General features: G+C 39.3%; 1 protein-coding gene across 1 annotated transcript in view; it reads left to right on the forward strand.

The window, feature by feature from the left end:
• Positions 1-27,602, forward strand: part of LOC107551747 (protein PTHB1-like) — a 163,577-nt gene that overhangs the window by 15,112 nt on the left and 120,863 nt on the right. Inside the window, exons 10-14 of the mRNA XM_016233472.1 lie at positions 5,076-5,257; positions 5,766-5,842; positions 6,818-6,871; positions 6,998-7,100; positions 26,717-26,857. Coding sequence (XP_016088958.1) covers positions 5,076-5,257; positions 5,766-5,842; positions 6,818-6,871; positions 6,998-7,100; positions 26,717-26,857 — 557 coding nt within the window. The remainder of the gene's footprint in view (positions 1-5,075; positions 5,258-5,765; positions 5,843-6,817; positions 6,872-6,997; positions 7,101-26,716; positions 26,858-27,602) is intronic.

The following is a 27,602-nucleotide window of genomic DNA, read 5'->3' on the forward strand; positions in this document are numbered from 1 at the left end:
GATAAATAATAAAATGCAACTAACCATGCAACCATACATAGTTAGAATAGCCTAATAGAATAGGGCTAGAATAGGGCTTATCAAGGCAGGAGAAAACCCTTCCCATCTTTTAGTGTTGAACCTTTGAGTTAAATCCCATGTGTCCAATCAAACAAATGGTATTTTGGTGCAAATTCATCTGTCAGTAGAAGCAATCCAAATTAGATGCATGCCAGTATGCACCTTTTCCCAAACAAGTCTGCTTTAAATTATGGTTGGCAGTTTGGGGAACACTCAAAATGACTGAAACAAATCATTTCAAATAAATGGTAGTTCTACAAATATTCCTTATCCATCAGTTTGACTCAATAAGCCATACATTTACTCTCAGGCTCTATTTTTATCTGTCAGGAAAATATTGTAATGCCTGGTATTTTAATGTGACATAAACTCGATATTCACAAGAATATCTTTCAGTCTGCAGTCTGCATTTTGCTGTAAAACAGTAGGGAAAACATAACAGATTTTTCTCTCCCGATTTAATGAACATATGCCTTACTGGAATGCAGTGAGAATCTCTCATTTTCTTCACAAATCCTCAATCATGTCTTTTTCCCGGCTTGTTTTCACATGAACGCTTTAAAACACAATTTTCTCCTTTTCCCCTATCCCTATCAGCAGTTTTTATGGGAAAGCATGGAAATACAATGTGTTAGCCATCTGTCAAAATTATTAAAAGCACTTTGAAATATCCAACAGTCTTCAAATAATGAGGGGAACATTTTTCATTCATGCAACATTTTAAGGCTCGATAACTATATAAGCGTCCACTACAGCGGACAATATCATCTGCTCATTCTAAGTGCACGCTCGTCTGCCGCTTTAAATTCTCGAGCTTGTTATAGCAGGATTGATTCTGAGTGGGTGTCAGTGTTTTTAGCATTCATCAGCTGGAAAAAAATAGTTCTGAAAGTGATTCCAACAAAATCGTTTCTCTGCGCCTTTATATCATTGTATATTGTCGACGGTGTGGACTCTGCTATTCTTTAATATTGAGAATGATTGTTAGAACTATATCTTTATCGTTGTCTTTATAGTTACTGTCCTTTTGTGAACAGGCCTTTATATAATATAGAACTCAATTCGAGAGTCCTTAGCCATCTTCAAGAAACGGCTAAAAACACATATCTTCCATCTTTATTTGACCGTCTAACTCTAGCACTCTCTGTTCTAATTCTATTGTATGTATTTGTTTTCTTTTTTTACTTAAGAAAAAAAACTTGACCCTCTAACACTTGCACTATCTATTTGTTTTTTAACTGCTTGTTTTCTTTAAAAAAGACCACTAAAACTAGCTTTCTCTGTTCTTTCTCTATTCTACCTACTTGCTTTCTTTTTATTAAATAAAAAAAGAAAACAAATACATACAATAGAATTAGAACAGAGAGTTCTAGAGTTAGACGGTCAAATAAAGATGGAAGATATGTGTTTTTAGCCGTTTATATATATGCTTATATATACAGTCAAACCCAAAATTATTCAGACACCAGTTTTTTTTTACTAGTGGGTGCAGGACACTAGTTAATTTATCTAAGTGAGGATAGCAAAATGAAGTAAACCTACCAGTAAAATTGATAAAAAATTGGGACCAAAAATTAATCAGACACTTCGACTTGACCATGTTTTGCTTAAGTGTTTTTTTCTTTAATTGCTAATGTGGCCTTTTTACACCACAGACTGAACAAAATGAAGCATTGCTTGGTAATTAATTTACCTAAATTGGTATTATCTAATTGTGTACATAAATTTAACATCTGAATAATCTTTGATTGATTGTAATCCATTACAGACATTTCTATCAAAGTTATCTGACATTATCAAGATTAATTTGTTCTGACACAGTTTAACTCTGGGTTCTTGTCATATTTTATTACCATTTTCTAAACTATAGCGAATAAACTGTGAGAAATGTTGAAGGTGTCTGAATAAATTTAGGTTATATATATACATATATATGTGTGTGTATATATATATATATATATATATATATATATATATATGTATTTATATAAGCTATAAATGTAAATGTAATATAGACTTGCATATATTACTACAGTAATAATTAACACATCCATAAAAAGACTTTGGGGTTATTCATGGACTGCTGAAAGCTATTTGTTAATACTTTTACACTTTTTAAAGGGGTCATTCTGTCACACCCCTGTGGACTGTTGATTGTAGTTTCTCCCTCTGTGTCCTTATTTGGTTGCCTCGGCTCCTAGCTCCCTCGCCTCCACCGTCACCCATCGATCCATCAGCTCCACCGGGCTCCCTCGCCTTAAGAAATGTTCTTTCAAGGCAGGTCGACACACCCGCCATCGCCTCTGGACTTCTCTCCTCTGGCTGCGCCTCGTCGCTCTGTCCCACCGGCTCCGTTGGGCTCCTTCCTCCCGCCAGCTCCACCTTGGTCCTCAGTCGCTCCGGCTCCGCCGCAGATCTCTGGATCTCCGCCTCCGCCTCCGCCTCGGTCGCCAAAGCCCTCGTCTCCACCCTGGCGCCCCGAATTCTCGGCATCCCCCTGGCTCGTTGGCTCTCCGTCTCCGCCTCGGGCTCCTCCTCCACCTGCTCCTCCACCGTTGGTCGGCCCCCTGGAGTCGGCAGCTATCCCTCCTCCATGGCTCCTCCCACCGTCGGCTCCACCGTGGGCCGCTGTTATGGCTGTGGCCTGGGTCCTGCTGAGCTCCTCCTGCTCCGGGTCCCTCCTGTCTCCTCCCTGGCTCCTCCCTCCTTCGTCGCCCCCCTGGTCTCTGTCTGCCGGCTCCTCCTGGATATCCGTCCTCTGCCGGAGCCTCCACCTGTCATGTCGGCCTGCCAGCCCTTTGCCTTCCCCTGTCACCATCCCACATCCACTCCTTTGTCCTCCTCCTAAGTCCCCCTCCGTCCCTCCTTCTGTCTCTACGGTGCGAGGACGCGCCTTCCGGGCGGGGGGTGATCTGTCACACCCCTGTGGACTGTTGATTGTAGTTTCTCCCTCTGTGTCCTTATTTGGTTGTTCCTGTTCTCATTATTAGTTAATCACCTCATTGTGCTCACCTGTCTGCCCCTCGTTATCTGCCCTATATCAGTTCCTGTCTCTTGTATTCCAGTTGGTCGGTTAGTGTGAATGTTGATGTCTACCCTGTCTGTATTTCCTGTTGTCAAGTCATTAAATATCTTTGTATTCGTCATCTTCGTCGTCCTGCCTGATCTCTAGAACACCCTGCCCGTGATCTGTCACACCCCTGTGGACTGTTGATTGTAGTTTCTCCCTCTGTGTCCTTATTTGGTTGTTCCTGTTCTCATTATTAGTTAATCACCTCATTGTGCTCACCTGTCTGCCCCTCGTTATCTGCCCTATATCAGTTCCTGTCTCTTGTATTCCAGTTGGTCGGTTAGTGTGAATGTTGATGTCTACCCTGTCTGTATTTCCTGTTGTCAAGTCATTAAATATCTTTGTATTCGTCATCTTCGTCGTCCTGCCTGATCTCTAGAACACCCTGCCCGTGACACATATGATGTTGCTAAAAATTACTTTTTTTTTTATGTATTTGGTGTAATGAAATGTGTTTATGCGGTTTAAGGTTCAAGAAACATATTTTTTCCACATACTATACATTATTGTTTCTCCTCTATGCCCCGCCTTTCTGAAACGCGTCGAAAAGTGAGGTGTGCTCTGATTGGCCAGCTATCCAGTGCGTTGTGATTGGCCGAATACCTCAAGTATGTGACGGAATTATTATGCCCCTACCATTCTGTGATGCCGTGTGACGAGACAAGACGAGACAAAAACATTAAAACCCATTATAAACGAGGCATTTGTTGCATCCAGTGGGGACATAATTACGGATTATAATGACTTATACTGTCTTTTTACGTGTTGCGTTGCATCGTGCCGCGTAAACATAAAACCATGTCTGCATTTGTGATCGGAGAAATGACAAACAACAAGCGCTACTCTACACTGCTCAAAACTCACGTTTTAATCATCAGTGGCAAATCCTTTAAATATGAAAACGTAGTTACAGTCTGTGAGTCAGAACAGCCGGCATTGTAGTCTACTCTCCCAGGATCAGGAAACAGTCCTCCATAAAATGCGCTGCACACATCTGAATATTTGGGTTGAACTGTTCTGGAACAGTGTTGTAAATACAACTTAACCACTGATTTCTAGTCGTGTCCTCTTTTGGAAGACCAAACAAAGTAGTTTCGCTTTCGCAATGAAACATGCAGCGTCTTCAGAACATGGCGGTGGCGGCAACAACAATAAAGTTATGCCTTCTTTCTTTGCGTGAACATTTGGGCGGCGTTATGCAAATCTTTCCACATCGTGACGTAGACATGTGGGGGCGTGTTTAAACTAGGCGTTTTAGGAAGGTGTGGATGAGTCTTAACTTTTATAAAGAATATCTCTTTGGGCAACTTTAGGGATGTTATCTATTCACAAACAGCTTGTAACACTCCAAAGAGAAAGGAAAACTTGAAATCGCATCATATGACCCCTTTAAGTTTTCATTTGCAATTTGATGGTTGAGGGGTGAGGAGTATGATGTCAACTTATTGGATCCAGTCTATATTCTTATATTGCATTCATAGATCAAACCTTTAAGTTTGTTTGCAATATCTGAATGTGTACAGTTTAACTGAGGTTACTCCCATAATTGGAGTAACTATGGAGTGATTCACAAAATATATTTAGAATGCAAAGAAAACTTTTTTTTATTTTTTCCCCCTTAAGTTTAACTTTTTTGTGTGTTCAGTATAAGGGAATTGAAACTGCTAGGTGACACATTGTATTTAATATTTAAAATAATTTTAAACTGCATGTTTCTGACTTGCAAATTAACATCTGACATGCATGAGGTCATAATTTACCAAAGCACAGGATCACTGGGATAAATAAAAATTAATTAAATAGTGGAAAAACTAGTGATCAGCATCTAAAATGTATAATTTCCTTTATAGAGTACTATAAATTAAGCTAATATCTTGATTTTGGGAAAAAAAAAAAAAAAAAAATTGCATTGCATGCATTGAAATGTGTTCTGTGTTCTTTTCAGGGAACTGAGGGGGTTGGTGGCGACTCTGAGCTCTGACGGGCATCTCCAGTGCTCTTACATGGGCACTGACCCCTCCTTCTTCACTGCACCTAAAGTGGACGCCCGAGAGGTCAACTATGATGAGGTCGACACAGAGATGAAAATGCTGCAAAAGGTTATTCGCGAGGCTACCAAAACCCAAGGTATGACCCAAAGAGTTTAGAAAACAAATGCACACTGTGTATGTTAATAGATGTTAACAGTTAAAAGCTTCTTGCAAAGCCCAGATTTATGCCAATTGCCAAATTGAATACCAGACCAGTACCTGCTCTGTTTTTAAATTAAGCGAGCTTTTGGGCTTTTAAACAGCTCCTTCCATTTAACGTAATATTTTATCTAAATGCAGTAATGTTTTCCAATCAGTGTATCTTTACTGCTAATGTAACTATGTCTGAGAGGCTGGGAAAAAAAGATTTTGATGATCAAATTTTAATACTAGAAATTATATGCTGTGTGTGCATGCCTATTTGTGTGAGCTTTGCATGGTTGACGCTAATTCCATTATATGTCACATCGCAATATAAGTTGCAGCACATTTCAGATTTAAAAAAATGTGACTTCTATTTATGAAAATCCGTTAATAAAATCAAGTCTTGTTCTACAGCAAAAAGTTCTGTTGCACAAAAATGTTTGGGTGTGATCTTTCTCCAGACATTCTCCCGAGGGCAGAGACTGAGGAAGAGCTTACTCTGACTGCCATAGTCTCATCTAACCTTGATGAAGTCTCGGTACAAATACTAACACACATGTTTATTTCATCAACGTGAAAACATATAATATATTTCTGTTGTTTTTATATTAAGCTCATTATAATGACTGCAGGCGACAACAAGCCCTACCTCATCTCTAAATTAAAACTTACATTATTTTTTACATTACATCAATTATTATTATTTCTGAATCATTTTCACACACATTCATACAGGTTTAGCTAGCTAGATGAGACTGTAGACTTATGTAAATAATTTTTTATGAAGCTACGACTAAAAGAAAACTTCACTGAATGTCCCTAAAGAAAGCTTTTGTCATATTCAGCTTAGTTTTGAAGATAGTTACGTTTAGTTTATTATATACTTATACTATAGTTATGTTTACACACACACACACACACTCTCTCTCTCTCACACACACACACACACACACACACACAGGTTTGTTTTTGTGAATTGTGGGGACATTATTAGGCGTAATGGTTTTTATACTGTACAAACCGTATTTTCTATCGCCCTACACCAACTCTACACCTAAACCTACCCCTTACAGGAAACTTTCTGCATTTTTAGATTTTCAAAAAAACTAATTCTGAATGATTTATAAGCCTTTTGAAATATGGGGACACTCAAAATGTCCTCATAAATCACCTTCTCGTTGTAATTCCTATGTAATACCCATGTCATTATACAAATTTGTGTCCTCATAAATCACAAAAACGCGCACACACACACACACACACACATACATACATACATACATACATACTTTTAGTTAATTAAATGAGGCCATATCACTAAAATACAAAATTCTTATATATAAAATTCACTTTAATGACTACAGACTAACTCTAAAAAAATGCTTTATCAGTTATTATTACCTTTTTGTGTACTTGTGGATACTGTTTTGTCTCAAAATGTAGCGCACGCTCACACTTTGCCCATCTCATGAGCACACAGTGTGTGATTGTGTTGTGATGATCTCTCTCACAGTGCGCTGTCATACCTGAGATGAATGGCATGCCTGTCCCCTCTGTCACAGTCAAGGTGAGTGCAGCTCATTTAACGCTGATGTTTATTAAGTATATTAGGTTTTCTTGTGTAATAAAAGCCTGTAGTGCTTTTTAATGCTGAGGTGATACAGTGTGTCCTGAATGTGTGCTTTATTCTCAGGTTAAAATAAAGAGTCGTTCTGCGGTGCAGAGCCCAAAGGTGACGGTGTGTGTTCAGCCTCCTCTAGCAGTCACGCAGGACCAGTTTGTGTTGGACTCCATGGGTATGGCTGTCTTTCCTTTTTTGGCATACTTTTGTCCCAAACATACCTAAGCTGTAATCTACCCACAAACATGAAGTTTCTAGTAGTTTTTAACATTGGGGCTTTTCGTGCATAAAATTTAAATTTTTTTTATATAGTATATATTCCTGACTGTACAGTCAAGTTGGTCTTGAATATACTTTTCAGAACATAACCGAGTTACATGGTTGTTCTTCACTCCAGATAACAGGTTTTCCGTGTTACCTGGAGTGAAGAACACAGCAAAGGATTGTTTCTGTATAAAGTGAATGAATATTTAATGAGCTCTGTATCACTGAATGTTGATATCCAACAAACCAGAGACATTCTTTGCATTTTGCATGAATATGTTGGCCTTATCCAAGTTTATAATATGGTTTTTGTGGAGTGTGTGATTGAGAGGTGAATGAACAGTCCTTTGACATTGTCCAGGATGCATTGTGATGGATAGGTGATTACATTACAAAACTCTCCAAATTTTCTAAATAATCAGATTTGTCTTTATGTTTTAGGGAATGGTTAACACAGCAGTGTGATTAATCCAACATAGGCTCATTGGACACATTTTTGCATCTCTTTTGCAAAACTCCAAAAACGTACCTAGTGTATGCATACAATTCTCTGCAGTTTCCATCTGAAATAAATCTTAGCAGTAAAACACCAATAACTTTTATTTTTAAAAATAAAACAGTTTAAACAAATTATGATTACATGGGTAGATTATGATTAATGAAGACTTATTTTTGCTGATTAATGAAGACTTATTTTTGTATTTCTCAAACAACTTACGGTTGTTTGAGAAATACTATATTATACACTCAAAACACTTTTATCATAGTGCATAATTTGCAAGCTATAGCTTTTGGTGTTTGCCTTACATAGCCACCCTCATATGTGCAGCTTTTCTGGCATAGTAAACTTACTCAGTAGCTCACCTGGTACCGCAGTGCACTTGTGATGCATAGTGCTCATATACAGTATGTGTCCTATGAAACACAAGTCATGATAAAACAACTCAAAGACTTGTAGAAACGAGCTAAAATGACACGTTGCCTCAGCATTGTGTGTTTATCTTAACAGCAGTGTTTTTTATATTATGTATGCTTTTGTTAACACTGTCTGTTTTAGTGTAGGTAGTACGCTATTTTCAAAAGTGATAGACCATTAACCTTTTAGCGACACTCACTGTACATTTAATTTCCAAACTGCTGCAATATGTACTACAACTAACTTAAAGTGGTGCCAGATGAACATTTATCTTACTGGACGTTTCACTTTGAAAATGTCGCAAAACTTACAAGAAGCAATATAGTGACATTTTGATGACATTTCGCCACATTCATGTTTTTCCAATGAGTCTGAGTTGGGTAGATCAGGTTGTGATCAAATTGTGAAAATATTCTTGTTAACATGGTGAGTTTTTACTGTAGCATTCTTGCTTTTGAGAAAACCAGAGCGATTTGTTAATCTGAGAGCTTTGTCAAATCATTTCTGCTTCTTGTATAACAGCTGCTCTTGACTAAATGAACATTTACCAAACAAATATCACCCTGCAGTGTGGGATCATACACATCATCTACCTGAGGCCATTTCCAGGGTGGGTCCATGATCACTGTCACTGCAGGACCAAAATATGATTATCTTGTGTGTGGCCCAAAGAATATGTCTGAGAAATTCAACTTGATGTTGGCCAACCAGAAGCCAGTGTTACATCACTTTAATGTTGAAGAGATGCTAAACGCTGACAAGCTCTTTACTTAGACATTCTATTGAAAGACCGCTGTCTCATGTTTCACCAGACTTCCACATGCCATCCAGTTCAGCAATACAACTGCCTGAGCCATTAGAGCTTGGCAATGTGTAATGTATACTCACACGTCACACACACACACACTCCCTCTGAGCCACAGTAGTGGAGAATCACTTATTTCACTCATTCTCTGCTCACTGCTTTTGCTATGGTTTGACCCATTTAACTTACACACACACTCAAGTCATACTTTAACAGACAAAGGAAGCTATTAGAACACATTGTGTCTGAAATAGGCCATACTCTTTAAAGGAAGTGTACTTTACATTTTGTTATAGTCTCAGAGAGTCTAGCTAATTAAGTCAGTGATATGTAAAACTCGAAATTACCGGCCGACATCTTTAACCACTGAACCACATCTCAAGAAAATCAGTGGCATGTGTTTTGGGCATGAAATGATCAGGGCTTGTAAAATGTGTTGCTGTGACTTTGACATGATGTTGCCTTGGAACTGCCACAAGGATTTCAGTTCTTCCTACTGAAGAAAAAGAAGGGAAAAAAACGCTAATTCTGCCTGCATACTAAAGATGATGGCAAAGATGGTGTTATCTGAGTACAGGGCCAAACACTGTCCTCTACTTTCTGGCCAATAGCTAAAACATAGTATCTTCAGACTGCATTATTTACTTCCGAAGGCAATGTACTGACACTGATATTTAGGACTGATGCTGCTGAACATACAAGTGCCACAGCAAAACATATATACTGGATAGGCTCAGTAGTAAATATATATTTTTACTGGATTCCACAATTGTTAATTGTATATTATATAAGAGAAGATACAAATACTGTGGGTAAAGAGTCAACACAAGCTTCTGTTAAGTTGTCCTTGCTTAAAACAATAAAGTGTGTTAGGGTGTAGGTCCTCCCAAACAATTTCCACTTTTCTGGGAAAGCTTTATATCAGATGTTGCAACATGGTTGCAGGGATTGCGCCCATTCAGGCATGAGAATCAGTGAGGCCAGGCCCTGATGTTGGCGATGGGTCCTGGTTCACAGTTCACATTCCTGTTAATTTCAAAGATGTTCAGTGGCCTTCAAGTCTGGCATTTGTGCACACTAGTCAATAGTGCTGGGCGGTATATACCGGTTCATACCGAATACCAGTGTTTATTTTTGTTATGGTATGAATTTTTAAAATACAGCAATATCGGTGTATGTCGCTTAAACAACATTCGGAACGTGACACCGTTTGAAAGGGGTCCCTTTTCACTTTTGCACTGTGGTGAGGGCACAGCTGTATGTGTTACTAAGCATGAAAGTTCTGAAGCTGAAGCTGTAGAACTAATAGAACGTGATGACACAGAAGAACTCATCCACAATATCCACATTGACCTCCACAAATATCCACCGTCCCCTGCCATCAGCTCCCGCGTCTCACACACACGAGCCTACTTTAGCACTAGATCAAGCAAGTTTCAGACCCTTTTAGCGGCTTTTTCCCATAGAATATTCATACTGACAAACCTAGCGACTTTTTTGGATAAACCTTAGCTATGGTTCAGTTGGAAGATTTCGCCAGTGTTGTCCCGCGAACGCGAGGTCTAACTTTCCTGGAGAAGTGTCCCCTCTCTCGGCGTCTGTTCTGTGCAGTGAGCGGCAGAGAAGCAGCGCATTCAGTTGGCCGCACCGCAGCAGACTCGTCAATAAATGAGTACAAAACAGCGTTTCCTAGCACCTGTCGCTTACTGATTGTTTGGAATTATAAATATGAGCGTAATTCATCTGTTAATATCACATGCACTTTTTTGTTTGTTGTTTTTTTTTGTTTGTTACTCAGGCGCAGGCAGTGCGCTGCATGAGACAAAAAAGTAATATAGCCAAAACAACCGCATAGCCGCTCTTTAGTGTAGATGCATGTTGATTTTATCAGATGCCGCAATTATAAATGAGAGTGACTCCTGGTTAACATGTATTAAAGGGGTCGTGTTTATTCACTATTTAGTGTGGTATTTTTTGACAATATTCACTCATCATGACAGTAAAATAGGGTATTCTAAGTCAATATATTGCAGTATTTCCTCTCTCAATCAGTAGAAAATATGGTTAACACCCGGTCACATGAAAAAAAAAAATACCGTCATGTACCGTGAAACCGGTATAATTTTGAAAAATACCGTGATATAAATTTTTGGTCATAACGCCCAGCACTACTAGTCAAGTTCTTCCATAGTGAATAGTTTTTATTGAGATCTCATTTTATGCACAGGGGTGCTGTCATAATAAGGCAAAAGTGGGCCTTCTCCAAACTGTTGACACGAAGTTGGAATCGCACAATTCTCTAGAATGTGATTGTATGCAGTAGCATGAAGCATTGGTTTGTATTCACTGAAATTAAGGGGCCTAGCCAAAGCTGTTAAAGGTGTCATCTGATGTGATTTCAAGTTTTCCTTTGTCTTTGGAGTGTTACAAGCTGTTCATGCATATATAAGATCTGTAAAGTTGCAAAGACTAAAGTCTCAAACTGGCCAATCAGAGCACACCGTGCTTTTCAGAATGATAGGCTTTGTAAAAATCTACTCGTTTCAGAAAGGCGGGACAGAGAGGAGCAACAGTAATATACGGTATGTGGAAAATAAAAACACACAGTTTTGAGTGTATGCACACCAACTGTTCAAAATCCTGCCACACCACAGAGTACCACACACATAATTTTCCACTCAATTACTTGATATTTTTCCCAAATTGATGTTAATGTATGCACTGAGTTGCATGAGAATGAATCAAGTTTTCTATAGATTTATCTTTGTACAAAAATGCTGTCTGTTCAGTCATTCACTTACTGGGCAGGCAGCTGCCTTTAGTTTCTGACATGAGCGAAAGTAAACTTAATTCAATCATATGCTTTAATGCAAACTCAAACCATCTGACATCAATCACTTGGTGAGTTGAGCTGATATTAAGACACAAAGATATGAAATGTTGTTAAAAAAAAAGAAATTGTATCCTAGAGCAAATTTTCCCACCCAGTGTGAGGAGGTCTATGTGGATAGCATTGTTTTCAGTTTTCTCATCACTGTGAAAATATATTTTTGGTGTGAATTGGGCTTTAGGGGTTGGGTGAAAAATCTCAATATAGTATGGTTTTGTGATACTATTTCAATACCAATTGTCAAATTCTTTATGGAGCTCATGAAAGAAAGTAGGCATGCCCTTGTTGCATTTGTAAGCTGATGATGGAAATATCCTGTAGGAAGTCTTTTTAGGGGTTTCACCTAACAAACTCCCTTCAGTCAGCTCAGGAATGTAAATACAGGAGACCACAAGGGTTGCTGAAGCAGAGAATGTTTCCTACGCTCCCCGTCTCTTTGCATTTATATCCATGTGCTTTTGTTGTGATGGGCAGCTCTTTGTCAGTCCCAGATGAGCCAACTCGTTCAGCTTAAGTTCTGTACTGTTTCCAAACCCACAGTCAATATTTAAAGAAGGTTTAACCGTAAAGTATGTGGTTTCCTTTTTGTGTGATTTGTTGTTTTCTTCACAAATTACTGCTAGCTTTATTCCATAACCTAGTGCAACCACAGAATACTCTAAATCCAAAAATGCATTGCACTCACTAATAATGGGAGAAATACTCAGTTTTAATTACACTGAACTGTTTTTATCAAAACTTTTCAGTATTATAATCAATAAATGTTCTCACCTCGTCTGACATCTGCCCTCTTGGCTCATCACAATGCATTCTGAGATTGCCTTATTCATAAAGGATAAATGCATTATAATTTGGCCAAAAGAGGTATCTTAGAAGGTGTTGTAATTTACTTTTTTTTTTTTGAGCAAGCCACAATCTTTGTGTCGAGAGCAAGTATATGATGCCATAAAATACTGCTTTTGGAATTTTGATGAAGATGGAATTTTATCAAGATGTATTAGCAATATGTAACATAGTATTAGTCTTAAAATAGAAGAGAATGGGAATGGGATATGGGATAAAGAGAATGGGATAGAATGAATAAATAACATCAGAATTGCCCAAAGTAACTGGTAAGCATTGGCTTAATAAACAGTGTTTGTGTCTTAGATCGCCAGCACATGACTGTATCTCTCTTGTGTTTTTTGAGTGGAGCTCAGTGTGTGCTCCGTTTGGAAACGCCATGCGTCCTCTTCAGTAAGAGAGGCTTATCAGCTGTGACTGACAGATCGCTAACCTCATCAGCTGTGATGGACAGTTCAGGTGGAGTTGAGACCTGAAGGGACGTAGTATAGACCGGACGACAAACAGTGAACTGAACACAACTTAAATAGGAGGTCTGATGAGGGTAATTAATGACACACACCTGAACCAAAATAACAATAATCAGACATGAGGGAAATTAGGTCACACAGTGCACATGGGGAAGGAAACACAACAAAAACAGTCCAGGGGTGTGACAGATCGCCCCCTTCCGGAACAACAAAGGGAGGGACGGAGGGGGACTTAGGAGGAGGACAAAGGCGTGGATATGGGATGGTGACGGGATGGCAAAGGGCTGGCAGGAAGGGAGGCAGACAAATACTGGAGAAGGTTTGGGAGGAGGACGGACACCCGGGAGGAGGACGACCAACAAATTCCAGGGTGGTGACGACGGAGGGAGGAGCCATTTTGGAGGCAGAAGGGACCAGGATGGATCAGATGGAGGGAGGAGCCAGGGAGAAGGCAGGAGGAGCCAGGTGGGACCCAGGCCACAGCCATAATGGTGGCACCCACGGTGGAGCCGACGGATGGAGGAGCCATGGTGGAGGAAGGGCTGACGGCTCCAGGGGGCCGACCAACTGCGGCGGAGCAGGTGGTGGTGGAGCCCGAGGTGGAGACAGAGAGCAGAAGAGCCAGGGCGACGGGGAGGATCCGGAGGGCCAAGGTGGAGCAGATGTCTCCGGCAACCGAGGCGGAGGCGGGGCTCCAGAGGACTAAGGTGGAGCCGGAGGGAAGGAGGAGCCTGACAGAGCTGGAGGGACGTGGTGTAGCCGGAGGAGTGGAGTCCCGAGGCGGCGGATGGTCGACGACAGACCAAGGTGGAGCCAGAGGGACGAGGGAGCCCGGCTGAGCTGGTGGACTGACAGGCCACGGTGGAGAGGAGAGAGCTAGGAGCCATGGTGGAGCCGCTAGGTCAAAGGGCCGAGGCGGAGTCCAGGACTCAGAGGCTGGAGGCGGAGACAAGGGATCCGCCAGCCACGATGCCGATGGAGACCCTCAGCGATCCACCGCACAGATGGTGGGCTGAGGGTGAGCAGAGCGGCTGCCAGGAGACAGCGGTGGTGATGGTGAGGACTGGTACAGAGGTGGTGGGAGAGGGAGGCTGGGCGGGAGTTCAGGATGCTCGGGACTCAGGAATGGTGTGTGCTGCCCACACACCACAAGGCCACTCTCAACACCGGGAGTGCCAGTGACAGGGAGACGACCTCCGTAGTTGTTGTCCCACAGGCAGACAGTTCAGGGCATATAGACAGTTCAGGGCAGACAGATAGTTCAGGGCAGGCAGATAGTTCAGACGAAGGCTGGAGAAAAGGGGACATGTCTGCATATATATCCCAATTAAAATCCACTGAGCTCGGCTCACCCTCAGCCATGGTGCTGTTCTCCCCCGTGACGAGCTCTGTAGCTGGGTCTTGCACCTGGTCTGACATCAGAGGCTCTGGCTCCGGGGTGATCATCAGCTCTGTCGATCCATTATGCGATGGCTCGTTGGTGGCGGCGAGCTCAGGCTCTCCCTCATCGGTGGGCTCGGGCTTTAGCTCTGCACAGCGAGGTGATGGTGGGCTGGGCTCTGGCTCTTGTCGTGTTCCGGATTGGGGTAGGATGCTCTCCACACACTGGCACATGGCCTCCCTCCAGTTCGGCTGAGCTCATGCGTCATGCACAGGACAAGAGAGTCTGATGGTCTACTGTTTGCCCACGGCAGTGAGATAAAAGAGGTTAAAAGCCTGCCCTCCCAGAGGGAGAGCTTTTAAAGCACATAGAAAGTGCTGTCGCCCGATGAGCTAATAGGAGCACAGACAGAAAATGTGGTAGTTCTGTATGTTGTTTCAGGGTTGGCATCATCTGAAGTCCTCTGAGGGGTTGGCATTAACTCTTCTCAGTTGTTCTGGATCAAGCTTGTGTAAATCCGAGTTACAAAAACAAATAAACAAATAGAGATATAATTAGCTTAGCTGCTGTTCCAACCAAGCAAAATAGATTTGTTTTACCCAAGCTAAAGAATAATGATGTACATTTGATCAGATATAACTGCAGTACAAGATTATGATATGCATTATTTGAATGCTTGGCCAAAGAGATGTGTCTTTAATATAGATTTAAACAGAGAGAGTGTCTGAACCCCGAACGTTATCAGGAAGGCTATTCAAGATTTTGGGAGCCAAATGCGAAAAAGCTTTACCTCCTTTAGTGGACTTTGCTGTCCTAGGTACTACCAAAAGTCCAGAGTTTTGTGACCTTAGGGAGCGTGATGGATTGTAGCGTGGTAGAAGACTAGTTAGGTACGCAGGAGCTGACCCATTAAGGGCCTTATAGGCAAGTAATAATATTTTGGAACTGATACGGAACTTAATAGGTAGCCAGTGCAGAGACTGTAAAATTGGGGTAATATGATCATATTTTCTTGACCTGGTAAGGACTCTAGCCGCTGCATTTTGGACTACCTGTAGCTTGTTTATTGAAGATGCAGGACAACCACCTAGCAGTGCATTACAATAGTCCAGTCTAGAGGTCATGAATGCATGAACTAGCTTTTCTGCATCAGAAACAGGTAACATGTTTCGTAGCTTGGCAATGTTTCTAAGATGGAAGAATGCTGTTTTTGTAACATGGGAAACATGATTTTCAAAAGACAATTTGCTGTCTAATATAACACACAGATTTTTGACTGTAGAGGAAGTAACAGTATATCTGTCTAGTTGCAAATTGTAATCCAAGAGATTCTGTGTACTGTTTTTTGGTCCAATAAGTAATATCTCTGTCTTATCTGAATTCAATAGAAGAAAATTATTGGTCATCCAATCTTTTACATTTTTATCACACTCTGTTTGCTTAGATAATTTAGAAGTTTCATCTGGTCTTGTTGAGATATATAGTTGAGTATCATCAGCATAACAATGAAAACTAATTCTGTATATTCTAATAATATTACTAAGGGGAAACATGTATACTGAAAATAGCAGAGGACCTAGGACAGATCCTTGTGGCACTCCATACTTTACTGGTGATAATTGAGATGACTCCTGTTTGAATAAACAAAGTGGTAGCGATCAGACAGGTAGGATCTAAACCATCTTAAAGCCTGCCCTTGAATACCCGTATAGTTTTGTAATCGATCTATGAGTATGTCATGATCTATAGTGTCGAACGCAGCACTAAGATCAAGTAAAACTAGCAATGAGATGCAGCTTTGATCTGACGCAAGAAGCAAGTCATTTGTAATTTTAACAAGTGCAGTTTCTGTTCTATGGTGGAACCTGAAACCTGACTGAAATACTTCATAGAGATTTTTTTTGCAAGAAGGAGCACAATTGTGCAGATACACACACACACACACACACACACAGAGCACACTCTATGCTGGGAATTTGTTTACGCAGTAACAGGCACTAAGGATCTGGGTGCGGATTCATGAAACTCTTGTTAAAAAATACATTTCTTAAAGGGGTCATATGATGTTGCTAAAAATAACATTATTTTGTGTATTTGGTGTAATGAAATGTGTTTATGCGGTTTAAGGTTAAAAAAACACATTATTTTCCACATAATGTACATTTATTGTTTCTCCTCTATGCCCCGCCTTTCTGAAACGCGTAAATTTTTACAAAGCTCATCGGTCTGAAAAGTGAGGTGGGCTGTGATTGGCCAGCTATCCAGTGTGTTATGATTGGCCGAATACCTCAAGCGTGTGACGGAAATGTTACGCCTCTTACCATGCTGTGATGCCCTGTCAAGCCGGAGCGACGATTCAAAAACATGAAAACCCATTATAAACGAGGCATTTGTTGCATCCAGTGGGGGCATAATTACGGATTATAATGACTTATACTGTCTTTTTACGCGTTGCGTTGCATCGCGCTGCGCCGCGTAAACATAAAACCATGTCTGCATTTGTGATCGGAGAAATGACAAACAACAAGCCCTACTCTACACTGCTCAAAACTCACGTTTGAATCATCAGTGGCAAATTCTTTAAATATAAAAAACGTACTTACAGGCTGTGAGTCAGAACAGCCGGTATTGTAGTCTACTCTCCCAGGATCAGGAAACAGTCCTCCATAAAATGTGCTACACACATCTGAATATTTGGGTTGAAGTGTTCTCGAACAGTGTTGTAGATACAACTTAACCACTGATTTCTAGTCGTGTCCTCTTTTGGAAGGCCAAACAAAGTAGTTTCGCTTTCACAACAAAACACACAGTGCCTTCACGACATGGCGGCGGCAACAACAATACTACAGTGAGAATAAAAGTTACGCCTTCTTTCTTTGCGTGAACATTTGGGTGGCGTTATGCAAATCTTCCCACATCGTGACGTAGACATGTGGGGGCGTGTTAGAACGAGCTGTTTTAGGTAGGCGTGGTTGACTCTTAACTTTTATAAAGAATATCTCTTTGGATTTGAGACTTTAGTCTTTGCAACTTTCTTTTTTTTTAATCTTCTTTATGTACCAAGAGCTTGTAACACTCCAAAGAGAAAGGAAAAGTTGAAATCGCATCATATCACCCGTTTAAAATTAATTATGAGACGTTTGTAAGAATGTTTATAAGCAATCCTAGGAATTGGAATTTTTCATATATTTTCTTATAGGAATATCTTATTCTTTTGTAAGACTTTAGCATAGGGACCCGTTCTCCCTATTAACTAATTGCTTATTAGCATGCCTATTAATACCATATTGGCTGCTTATTAGTACTTATAAAACACATATTCTGCATGACCATATTCTACATCCCTAATCCTACCCAATACCTAAACTTAACAACTACCTTACTAACTATTAATAAGCAGCAAATCAGGAGTTTATTGAGTCAAAAGTCGTAGTTAATAGTTTGTTAATAGTGAGAATTGGACCTTAAAATACAGTGTGACCTTTTTTTCTTGTGAAGAAAATGACAGACTTGATCAACTCAATGAAAAACACCTTAAAGGCTTTATAGTATTTGCACGATGCACATACTAGTAGTATTAGTATAAATTGTATGTTTGTGTTATGTTGTAAGGCTTAAAATTTGAAACCTAACGAGTTCATTAAATGTCTTACTTTTGTGGGTTTAAGACAAGTTGTAGGATATTCTTAGCTTTAAGAGGTTATTTATAATTATTTTTAAGAACATTCTCTTCAGAAATTCACATTCAGAGATCTCAGGAATTCTGTTTTAGAATATTCTTGATTTTGAGAATACAAAATATTCTTAAAGGGGTCCTATTATGCTCTTTTACAAAGTCTTGATTATGTTTTGGGGGTGTACTAGAACATGCTCTCATGCTTGGTGGTTCGAAAAACGCATTATTTCTCACATAATTTACATTATTAAAATACCTTTCTCCCCAGGCTGGCACAAACGGCTCGATTAGTTTCGGCTTTAATGAAGGTCCGCCTTCCGAAAAACAAAATGTGTTGTGATTGGTTAGCTGTCCCAGTGCGTTGTGATTGGCGAACAGCTTAGACGGTGTTTCAGTACTGCAACGCCCCCTTGCTCCGTCTTTCAACAAAAGATTTTTGGGCGAATCCGGCAGGCACTGTACTCCTCATGTTGTGGAAGCTGTCCTCAGTAAAATGTGCAGCCCATAATAGCAAATTGGGGTTATAATGCTCAGGAACAGAGTTAAAAAGTAAATTGTAACCACTGTTTCCTGACATCCGCGTTTGGAAGCCCAAACAAAGACGTTTGGGCACGGAGGTGAAAAAAACAGCAATTCAGGCGGTCGCGCACCGGACGAGAAGCGCAGCGTCGCATCACGCCACATCTTTAAAATTCAAATACTTTATTTTCTATGAGTGTAGGCACACCGGCGGCGCCGTTCGGTGTCTGTCCGTGGCGCCCAGCTACGTTGTGTTGTGCTTGTAAGAATTGTTCTATACATGCCGAAAATTTGAAGCTACAGCACAGCAGCTCTTCTTCTTCGTTTTCTCTGATGCACTAACTCTGCAGCAACACTTCTTCGTCGTCGTCTCGTCTGATGCACTCACTCAACCAAGCAAGCGTTCTAACCACAACCTCGCCCCTCCCCACTCCCCAACCATTCGAATTTCTGTAGGCGGGAATTCTTTGTAATGATATTCCAATGAGCCACTTTGTGATATCACAAAGCCCGGAAAACAAACGCTGTAGTCCAAAAGGAGCCGTTCGTTGTAGTTCTTGAAAAGGGATTTTTTAAAAACGAAATATCTCCCTTTGGAGTGGACTTTGAGATTTTGTAACTTTCTAGATCTTTTTTATGCCCAAACATACACACTACACACTGACTAAAATTTAAAAAGTGAAAAAGCATAATAGGACCCCTTTAACTTTTTTTCTTAGGTTAGACAAGAAAAAGAAAATAGGAGTTAAAGAATATACTGGTGAATCTGGTTTTATGATATTTGTGATATAAGTTAAACATTTTGTGCTTGTAAACGTGTGTGTATTGAGCACTGGAGTAGTTCTTCATTGGAGATGCTTGTGTGGAATGGGAAGAATTTGTGTGTGTGTGTGTGTCGGCCACGCAAGCCTGTAATTACTCTCCTAATCACTTGCTCCTTCCACACCTCAAAATACACTCACACACACATACACACAAAGGTTAATTGTAGTGCTTTGAAGGTTTTAATCCAGCTTTCATTTTGCTTTCATGTTCAGACCCTCACTGACAATAAACACATCTCCCCAAAATAGTCTAAATGCATTTAAAGCACTCAAATCTGGATCAAGACATAGTGAGGAAGTTTTCAGAACAGTATGTTGCCATCCACCAGAAGTAATATCATCCACAACATCTTGCTGCCTTAAATATTTGATTGGATTTACTGTTCAATTGCACTGTTGTTAAACTAAAGTATAAGGTTGTGTAGAGTCGACCTGCTTGGAACCTGCGACTGCAGAAATCTCCAGTAAGCTTGCCGCAGTAACATTAAATTGTTTTTAATATGTTTTTTTTTTGTTAAGTACCAATGAGAGTGCAATAAGGTTTAAATCCATTCTGAAGATTTTTAGCACAGAAAAGTGCTAAAAGTGCACAGACTCTCTATGTGGCATAGATGGAGCAGTATTTGTGTTGTAACGGCAGGAATAGCTCTTGAGAAAATGTGGAATGCAGAGCGTGTTTTTGGGAGTGTGGTTTAGATGACTGATGTAGCCACCGCTTAAAGTGCCTTTTCTGGGCAGTAATGGCTGCTCCTCTCTTTAAGTAAACAGAGCAGTCGCTGCTGACATGGAAGATGAGGTTAGCTGGTTAGGGTGAGTTTTTGTCAGAGGGTTGGTGGTGTTTACACAGAGATAACTTGAGCTTTACGCAAATGGAGCGGGAACTCTGAGGGGAGACTAATGCTACATTTAGACCTGGAAGCAGAGGTGTATGTCAAACACTTCCAGCTTATAGGTCATATTTCATAAAGTGTGCTGCCGGTCAGAAGCATTCAGTTCAACAGCTACCATTGATTTCAGTAAAAGCTTTTTGGTTGAATCTCACGAAAACAGGCCCAGGTCAGATTTCACTCTAAAACGAGAGAACATTTTTTTAAATATATTTTAAAATACAGTAAAACATTGTGAAATATTATTACAATTCAAAAGAAATGTTTTCTCTTTCAATAAAATGTAGGTTGTAATTTCTTCCTAGGAGGGCAAAGCTAAATTTTCAGCCATTAAAGGGTTAGTTCACCCAAAAATTAAAATTCTGTCATTAATTACTCACCCTCATGACGTGCAAACCCGTGAGACCTTCATTCATCTTTGGAACACAAATTAAGATATTTTTGATGAATTCCGAGAGGTCTCTGACCCTCCCATAGACAGCAATGTAATTACCACAATCAAGGTCCAGAGACGTAGCAAGGAGATCAGTAAAATAATCCATGTGACATCAGGGGTTCAACCGTAATTTTACGAAGCTACGAGAATACTTTTTGTATGCAAAGAAAACAAAAATAACGACTTTCTTTTTTCTTTTTGGTTCCATTTTGGAGAGTATCCACTGAACATGATATTCTGTGTCAGCTGTGTCATGCAGATATGTTGTTTTCGTTCAAATCAAAGTGTAAACAACGTAGAAAACGTATCCGCGTGACCAGTGGTGGAGGTAACGAATTACAACTACTCACGTTACTGTAATTAAGTCGTTTTTTAGCAAAGAAAAAATAAAGAAAGCAAAAATAATGACTTTATTCAACAATTGAACTCTGCAAAAATAACGACTTTCTTTTTTCTTTTTGGTTCCATTTTGGAGAGTATCCACTGAACATGATATTCTGTGTCAGCTGTGTCATGCAGATATGTTGTTTTCGTTCAAATCAAAGTGTAAACAACGTAGAAAACGTATCCGCGTGACCAGTGGTGGAGGTAACGAATTACAACTACTCACGTTACTGTAATTAAGTCGTTTTTTAGCAAAGAAAAAATAAAGAAAGCAAAAATAATGACTTTATTCAACAATTGAACTCTGCAAAAATAACGACTTTCTTTTTTCTTTTTGGTGCCAATTTGGAGAATATCCACTGAACGCAAACAGCGTATGCTATTCTGTGTCAGCTGCGTCACGAGCAGTGGTGGAAAGAGTACCGAAAATTTGTACTTAAGTACAAGTACTGTTACATTGCTGAAATAATACTCAATTACAAGTAAAAGTACTAGTGTCAAATCAGTACTTAGGTAAAAGTACAAAGTACTCCTCTCAAAAACTACTCAGAGTACTAGTTACTAGTTACTTTTTAGTCTGCGATATTTAATGAATTACCAAAAAATATTAATTCATACCAAAGATCTATGTGGATAATAGCTACTTTGAACAAAACCCACTTTTATCTTATTGACAAAGTATGTGAATTAGTGGTCATGATAGAGCAATTTCTAACTTCAATACCTTGAAAAATATAAATATCAAAGTACCCATGAACCAGAAGTTGCAACTGACTTCAGTGTTGTGATGTATTTCCAAGTGAAACGGAATATTGAATAAAGGGTGGGGTTTTATTGTGGTGCACCTGAAATGCAGGCGAGAGTAGGCGGCTGCAGTGAGGGGAGGAGTGAAATAAGCGCAGTCAAGACGGACAGTTCTGCCCTCTCAAAGTGAACAGAGACCTACGAGATCAAAGGCGGATATTGCGTTATTCTCACTCATGTGCTGTGATGCTGATTAACATATAATTTCAGTTCTGTTGCCTTTATATAAAAATAAATAAGATGAGCAAGACACTCAAAGTGCTTGCTATTTAATTCCATACGAAAGGCGTATTTATCATTCATTTTTACTTTAAAACAAACATGTATTTTAGATTTTTATAGAAATAGGACAACAATCACATATCTCACACAGAGATCGCACATCGTCATAGTGTTTGAGAATATTCATGCATAATTTAAATACTTAAATCACATGAAACCAGATAAAGAAATAAAACATTTTAGAAAAGAACACAGCATCACGGTTGTCTGAACCAATGAGCATTAAGCTGTGCCGTCAGTCAGTCGTTTCCCATCATGCTTTTGATCAGCGCAGTCGGTGGAGAGCAACTGCGCTCGACTGCACAATCCGACACAGCTGCGTTGCCGTCGCGAGAGTTTTTTGGCACACGTCAGCATGACATCAGAGCAAGTCGGATGTAACTCGGACACTTTTCTAACCGACATGCATCTCGTGGTGATCACCGGTGATCGGTTCTCAAACAAGCCTAAAATCAGCTTGTTACGTCTGACATCACGCTTCACTGCTTCTGGGTCCTAACGCTCTGCCAGACGCCCCCCCCCCCCCAAAAAAACCCAGCAACAACAACAACAACAACGACAACGAACTGTGCTAATATACACCCACGATGTCATGTAATACTGAAAAATTATAACCCTAACCTTTATCTCCATACTGAAATCGCAGATAGTCTGACAGTGATTCAGCTAAAATATTTGTGTCTGAGACACTGTGAGCACGGAGACTGTAGTGTGCACAGCAAATTTTAAAGCCGCGGCTTGTCCCGGTTCAGATATCAGGGCTTTTATTGGTCTGTTTACGGTCGGATATCTTTATTGGCTAGTGAAGTGCCGTCAAAGGTTTGATCAATTCAAATTGTGGGCGTACTCAGTAACGAACTATGATTTAAAATAACGAAGTAGATTATTTTGCTTAATTTGTACTTAAGTACAAGTAAAAGTACAGCTTTAAAAATATACTCAAAAAAGTACAAGTACCCGAAAAAACAACTTAATTACAGTAACGTGAGTAGTTGTAATTCGTTACCTCCACCACTGGTCACGCGGATACGTTTTCTACGTTGTTTACACTTTGATTTGAACGAAAACAACATATCTGCATGACACAGCTGACACAGAATATCATGTTCAGTGGATACACTCCAAAATGGAACCAAAAAGAAAAAAGAAAGTTGTTATTTCTGTTTTCTTTGCATACAAAAAGTATTCTCGTAGCTTCGTAAAATTACGGTTGAACCCCTGATGTCACATGGATTATTTTACAGATCTCCTTGCTACGTCTCTGGACCTTGATCGTGGTAATTACATTGCTGTCTATGGGATGGTCAGAGAGCTCTCAGAATTCATCAAAAATATCTTAATTTGTGTTCCGAAGATGAACGGATGTCTTACAGGTTTAGAACGACATGAGGGTGAGTAATTTACATTTACATTACATTTAGTCATTTAGCAGATGCTTTTATCCAAAGCGACTTACAAATGAGGACAATGGAAGCAATCAAAATCAACAAAAGAGCAATGATATACAAGTGCTATAACAAGTCTCAGTTAGCTTAACGCAGAACACGTAGCAAGGTTTTTTTTTAAAAATAATATAATAAATAAAAAGAAAACAGATAGAATAGAAAAAGAATGGAGCAAGCTAGTGTTAGAGGTCTTTTTTGCTTTTGTTAATTGTATAATAAATGAAAAGAAAACAGATAGAATACAAAAAGATTAGAAAGCTAGTGTTATTATTGTTTCATAAAGAAAAAACGCAACAAATGAATAGAGTGCAAATCTAAAAGCCGATTCTTGAAGATGGTTGCTCAGATTGATGACAGAATTTTCATTTTTGGGTGAACTATCCCTTTAGGCTACTGATGAATAGAAATTCATCAAAGAACTAGAACAGAATTTATTTGAAATAGAAATCTGTAGTAAATGTCTTTACTGTCACTTTAGATCAATTTAATGTATCCTTGCTCAGTAAATTTATTATTATTATTTTCTTCTTTTTTGCAATATCTTGCCCTATTTTTTAGTTGTTATAATATTTCAGAGCTGTACTGTTTAAACTGTATATTAATCATATAAATACAGCCTTGGTGAGCACAGTCTCCAGATCTCAAAATATAGAAAATCTTTGGAGGGAGTTGAAAACCCGTGTTGCCCAGCGATAGCCCCAAACCATCATTGCTCTAGAGGAGATCTGCATGGAGGAATGGGCCAAAATACCAGCAACAGTGTGTGAAAACCTTGTGAAGACTTACAGAAAACGTTTGACCTCTGTCATTGCCAACAAAGGGTATATAACAAAGTATTGAGATGAAATTTTGTTATTGATCAAATACTTATTTTCCACCATAATTTGCAAATAAATTCTTTAAAAATCCTACAATGTGATTTTCTGGATTTTTTTTCTCATTTTGTCTCTCATAGTTGAGGTATACCTATGATGAAAATTACAGGCCTCTCTCATCTTTTTAAGTGGGAGAACTTGCACAATTGGTGGCTGACTCAATACTTTTTTGCCCCACTGTATATATACAGTACTCTGTGGTGATTTTTAGTTGTGTAATACTGGCAAACATTTTTTTTTAATTAACATTAAAAGTGTGCTTTTTTGTGGATGTTGTGGATGTTTTTCTTCTGTTTCTTTTGATTTTGAATGTTTATATAATATGAAAGTACATTATCAGTAATTTTTCCTGTACTACAGTCACCCCTGACTGCTCCTCTGTAGTATGATTCTTGTGTCAGTGTGAATGTGTAACTCCGATATTCTGCTCTTCTTCTTTCTTGCTGCCACCCATGCCAGAGCTCAACCCTGCAGGTGAGTGACTGAAAGGTCCTAAGAACAGGATATATTTTCCTATCATCAGATGTGACTGCATATGTTCAGCTGTAGGCAAACACTTTAATGTGCAGACATGTTCATAAATATACACACAAAGCACAGGTCATTTAAAATACACATTCACTGTTTTAGTTGATGTGTCCAGTAGGGGGTAGGGGGTGATAGCGTCATACAGGTGATTTTATTCCCAATCTGAAGTCATGTCCTTCTTTGCTCTAAAGCAGCAGTTTCAGAACTTTTTTGTCAGTCAAATCCCTTAGACATAAACTATGTATCCTCTGAGATTTTAAGTTAATATTTCAATAATTGAACAACGCATTCGCAAATTCAAAGTTTTCTGATGTCGGTTAATGGTCAAAACATGCAAGTAAATATAAAAAAAAAAGATTAAATATTTTATCTAAGTGTTTAAAAAAAATTATTTTAAAATTATTTTTATATACTGTATAGAGATGGCTGCATCCCCCCCCCCCCCCCCCAAAAAAATTTTTTTGGCAAGCGTTTAAAATTGTTTTTATTTGAAAATTATTTTTATATAGGCTGTATAGTGATGACTGCATGACTTGCTTAAAAAACATATTGCGATTATGTTGTCATATATGAAGTGCAATGAGATAAACATTACTTGTGATAGTGTCTCAGTCCACATTGCATTCACACTGTTGTTTTTAGGAACCCACTCAAATTTAATAATAACAACAATACTTTCTTCATTTATTGTGAACCAAGCTGAAACACTGAAAACATCCGATCATGAGCTGTTCTCATGAACACAGTGATGCTCTTCACTTTGAAACACGCAGCTCAACAGACTACATATTTAAATCGCAGTATTTGATTTGATAATCTCACTATATCACTACAATTCCACTACTATTTTTATTATTTCTCAAACCCCCGTTTGGGAAACCCTGCTCTCAAGTAAGACATTAGCTCAGTGGTTTATGGCCCTACAGTACAGGTTCAGATTACCTTAACAGACATAACAGGAAAGCATTACTGAAACCTCAGATGCACTGATCTACTCAACAAATACTGATCCCATGTGTTTGTGAACAGTACATAGGTACGTGTCTATTTTTCCAGCATCACTGATCTTACATTATTTTCTTCAAACTCTTAGAGCAGGGGTGCCCAAACTCGGTCCTGGAGGGCCGGTGTCCTGCAGAGTTTAGCTCCAGCTTGTCTCAACACACCTGCTGGGAAGTTTCTAGTATGCCTAGTAAGACCTTGATTAGCTGCTTCACGTGTGTTTGATTAGGGTTGGAGCTAAACTCTGCAGGACACCGGCCCTCCAGGACCGAGTGTGGGCACCCCTGCTCTAAGAGTTTGAAGAAAATAATGTAAGATCAGTGATGCTGGAAAAATAGACACGTACCTATGTACTGTTCACAAACACATGGGAGAGTCTCCTCTGCCTCATCATTATTATTTTTTAAGACTTGTTCAGCCGTGCTAATTTTGGCTGAAATTATTGAAGACTAGTCTGTAGATGAGGCTTTTTACAGTTCAGTGTGTGTTTGAGTGGTTCTTGTCTTTACCTGAATGACTTGGGTAATGACTTGTCTTTGTGTTTGTCTTCACTTTGTCAGGAATCCCTCGAGTATCTCAGTGTAAATTCAACCTGCCCCTTCGGTTAGTGTGCTACCCCTCCTCAGCTATCAAAAATGCCAAGTACAAGATCACTGTGGACACCAACAAACCTCCCATCAACCTCAATGAAGTCTTCCCAGGTACCACAGCCAAACATATTTTTTGTAACTCTATTTCAGTCCAGCCATCTCTGGACATTGTGGATGAAACATACAAAAACATATTGCATCATATCAAGTTTCCTTGCCAAAAATTCAACCATCAACATAATCTTTGTCTCTTACCAACACTACTATTATCGGAGTAATGTTTTGACTTAGGCAAATACTAATTTTGCAGATTCATTAGTTTGCCGATGGGGATGTACAAAAGCAACAGCTGTAAAATTTTGCAAACATTGGGTCTCACTTCAGCAAATTACTAATTCCATTGAGCATTTGCCCATAAAATACTTAGACAACTGTTTCCGAATTCTAGTTAATACAGCTTAGGGGTCAGATTCACAAAACTTTCTTAAGAATAATATAATTTTTTACTGCTATTTGCTAACTTCCTTGTATTTCATCAAAAGCATTTCTTAAGAAAGTTCTTATCTTTTTTCTGAAGATTGTGCTAAAGACAAAACGTAAGATGATTTTAGAAGTTAGGAAAACCTCCAACTTGTCTTAAATCACCCCCCACACAAAAAAATGGCTTAAAATATTCAGTGTTACAACATATCCCTAGCTACATATATTACATATTACTAGGGATGTGTAAGAGTTATATGAATTTACATAAATGGTCGCTGATGTAAACAATGATTGGTCGTGATTATGCGTGACAAGACTTTTTACTGAATTACCAACTCTACAAAAACATAGGGGACCTAATTTTTGAGTTTTT

Source organism: Sinocyclocheilus grahami, unplaced genomic scaffold (genome assembly GCF_001515645.1).
Source record: "Sinocyclocheilus grahami isolate Dianchi unplaced genomic scaffold, SAMN03320097.WGS_v1.1 scaffold431.1, whole genome shotgun sequence".
NCBI lineage: Eukaryota > Metazoa > Chordata > Actinopteri > Cypriniformes > Cyprinidae > Sinocyclocheilus > Sinocyclocheilus grahami.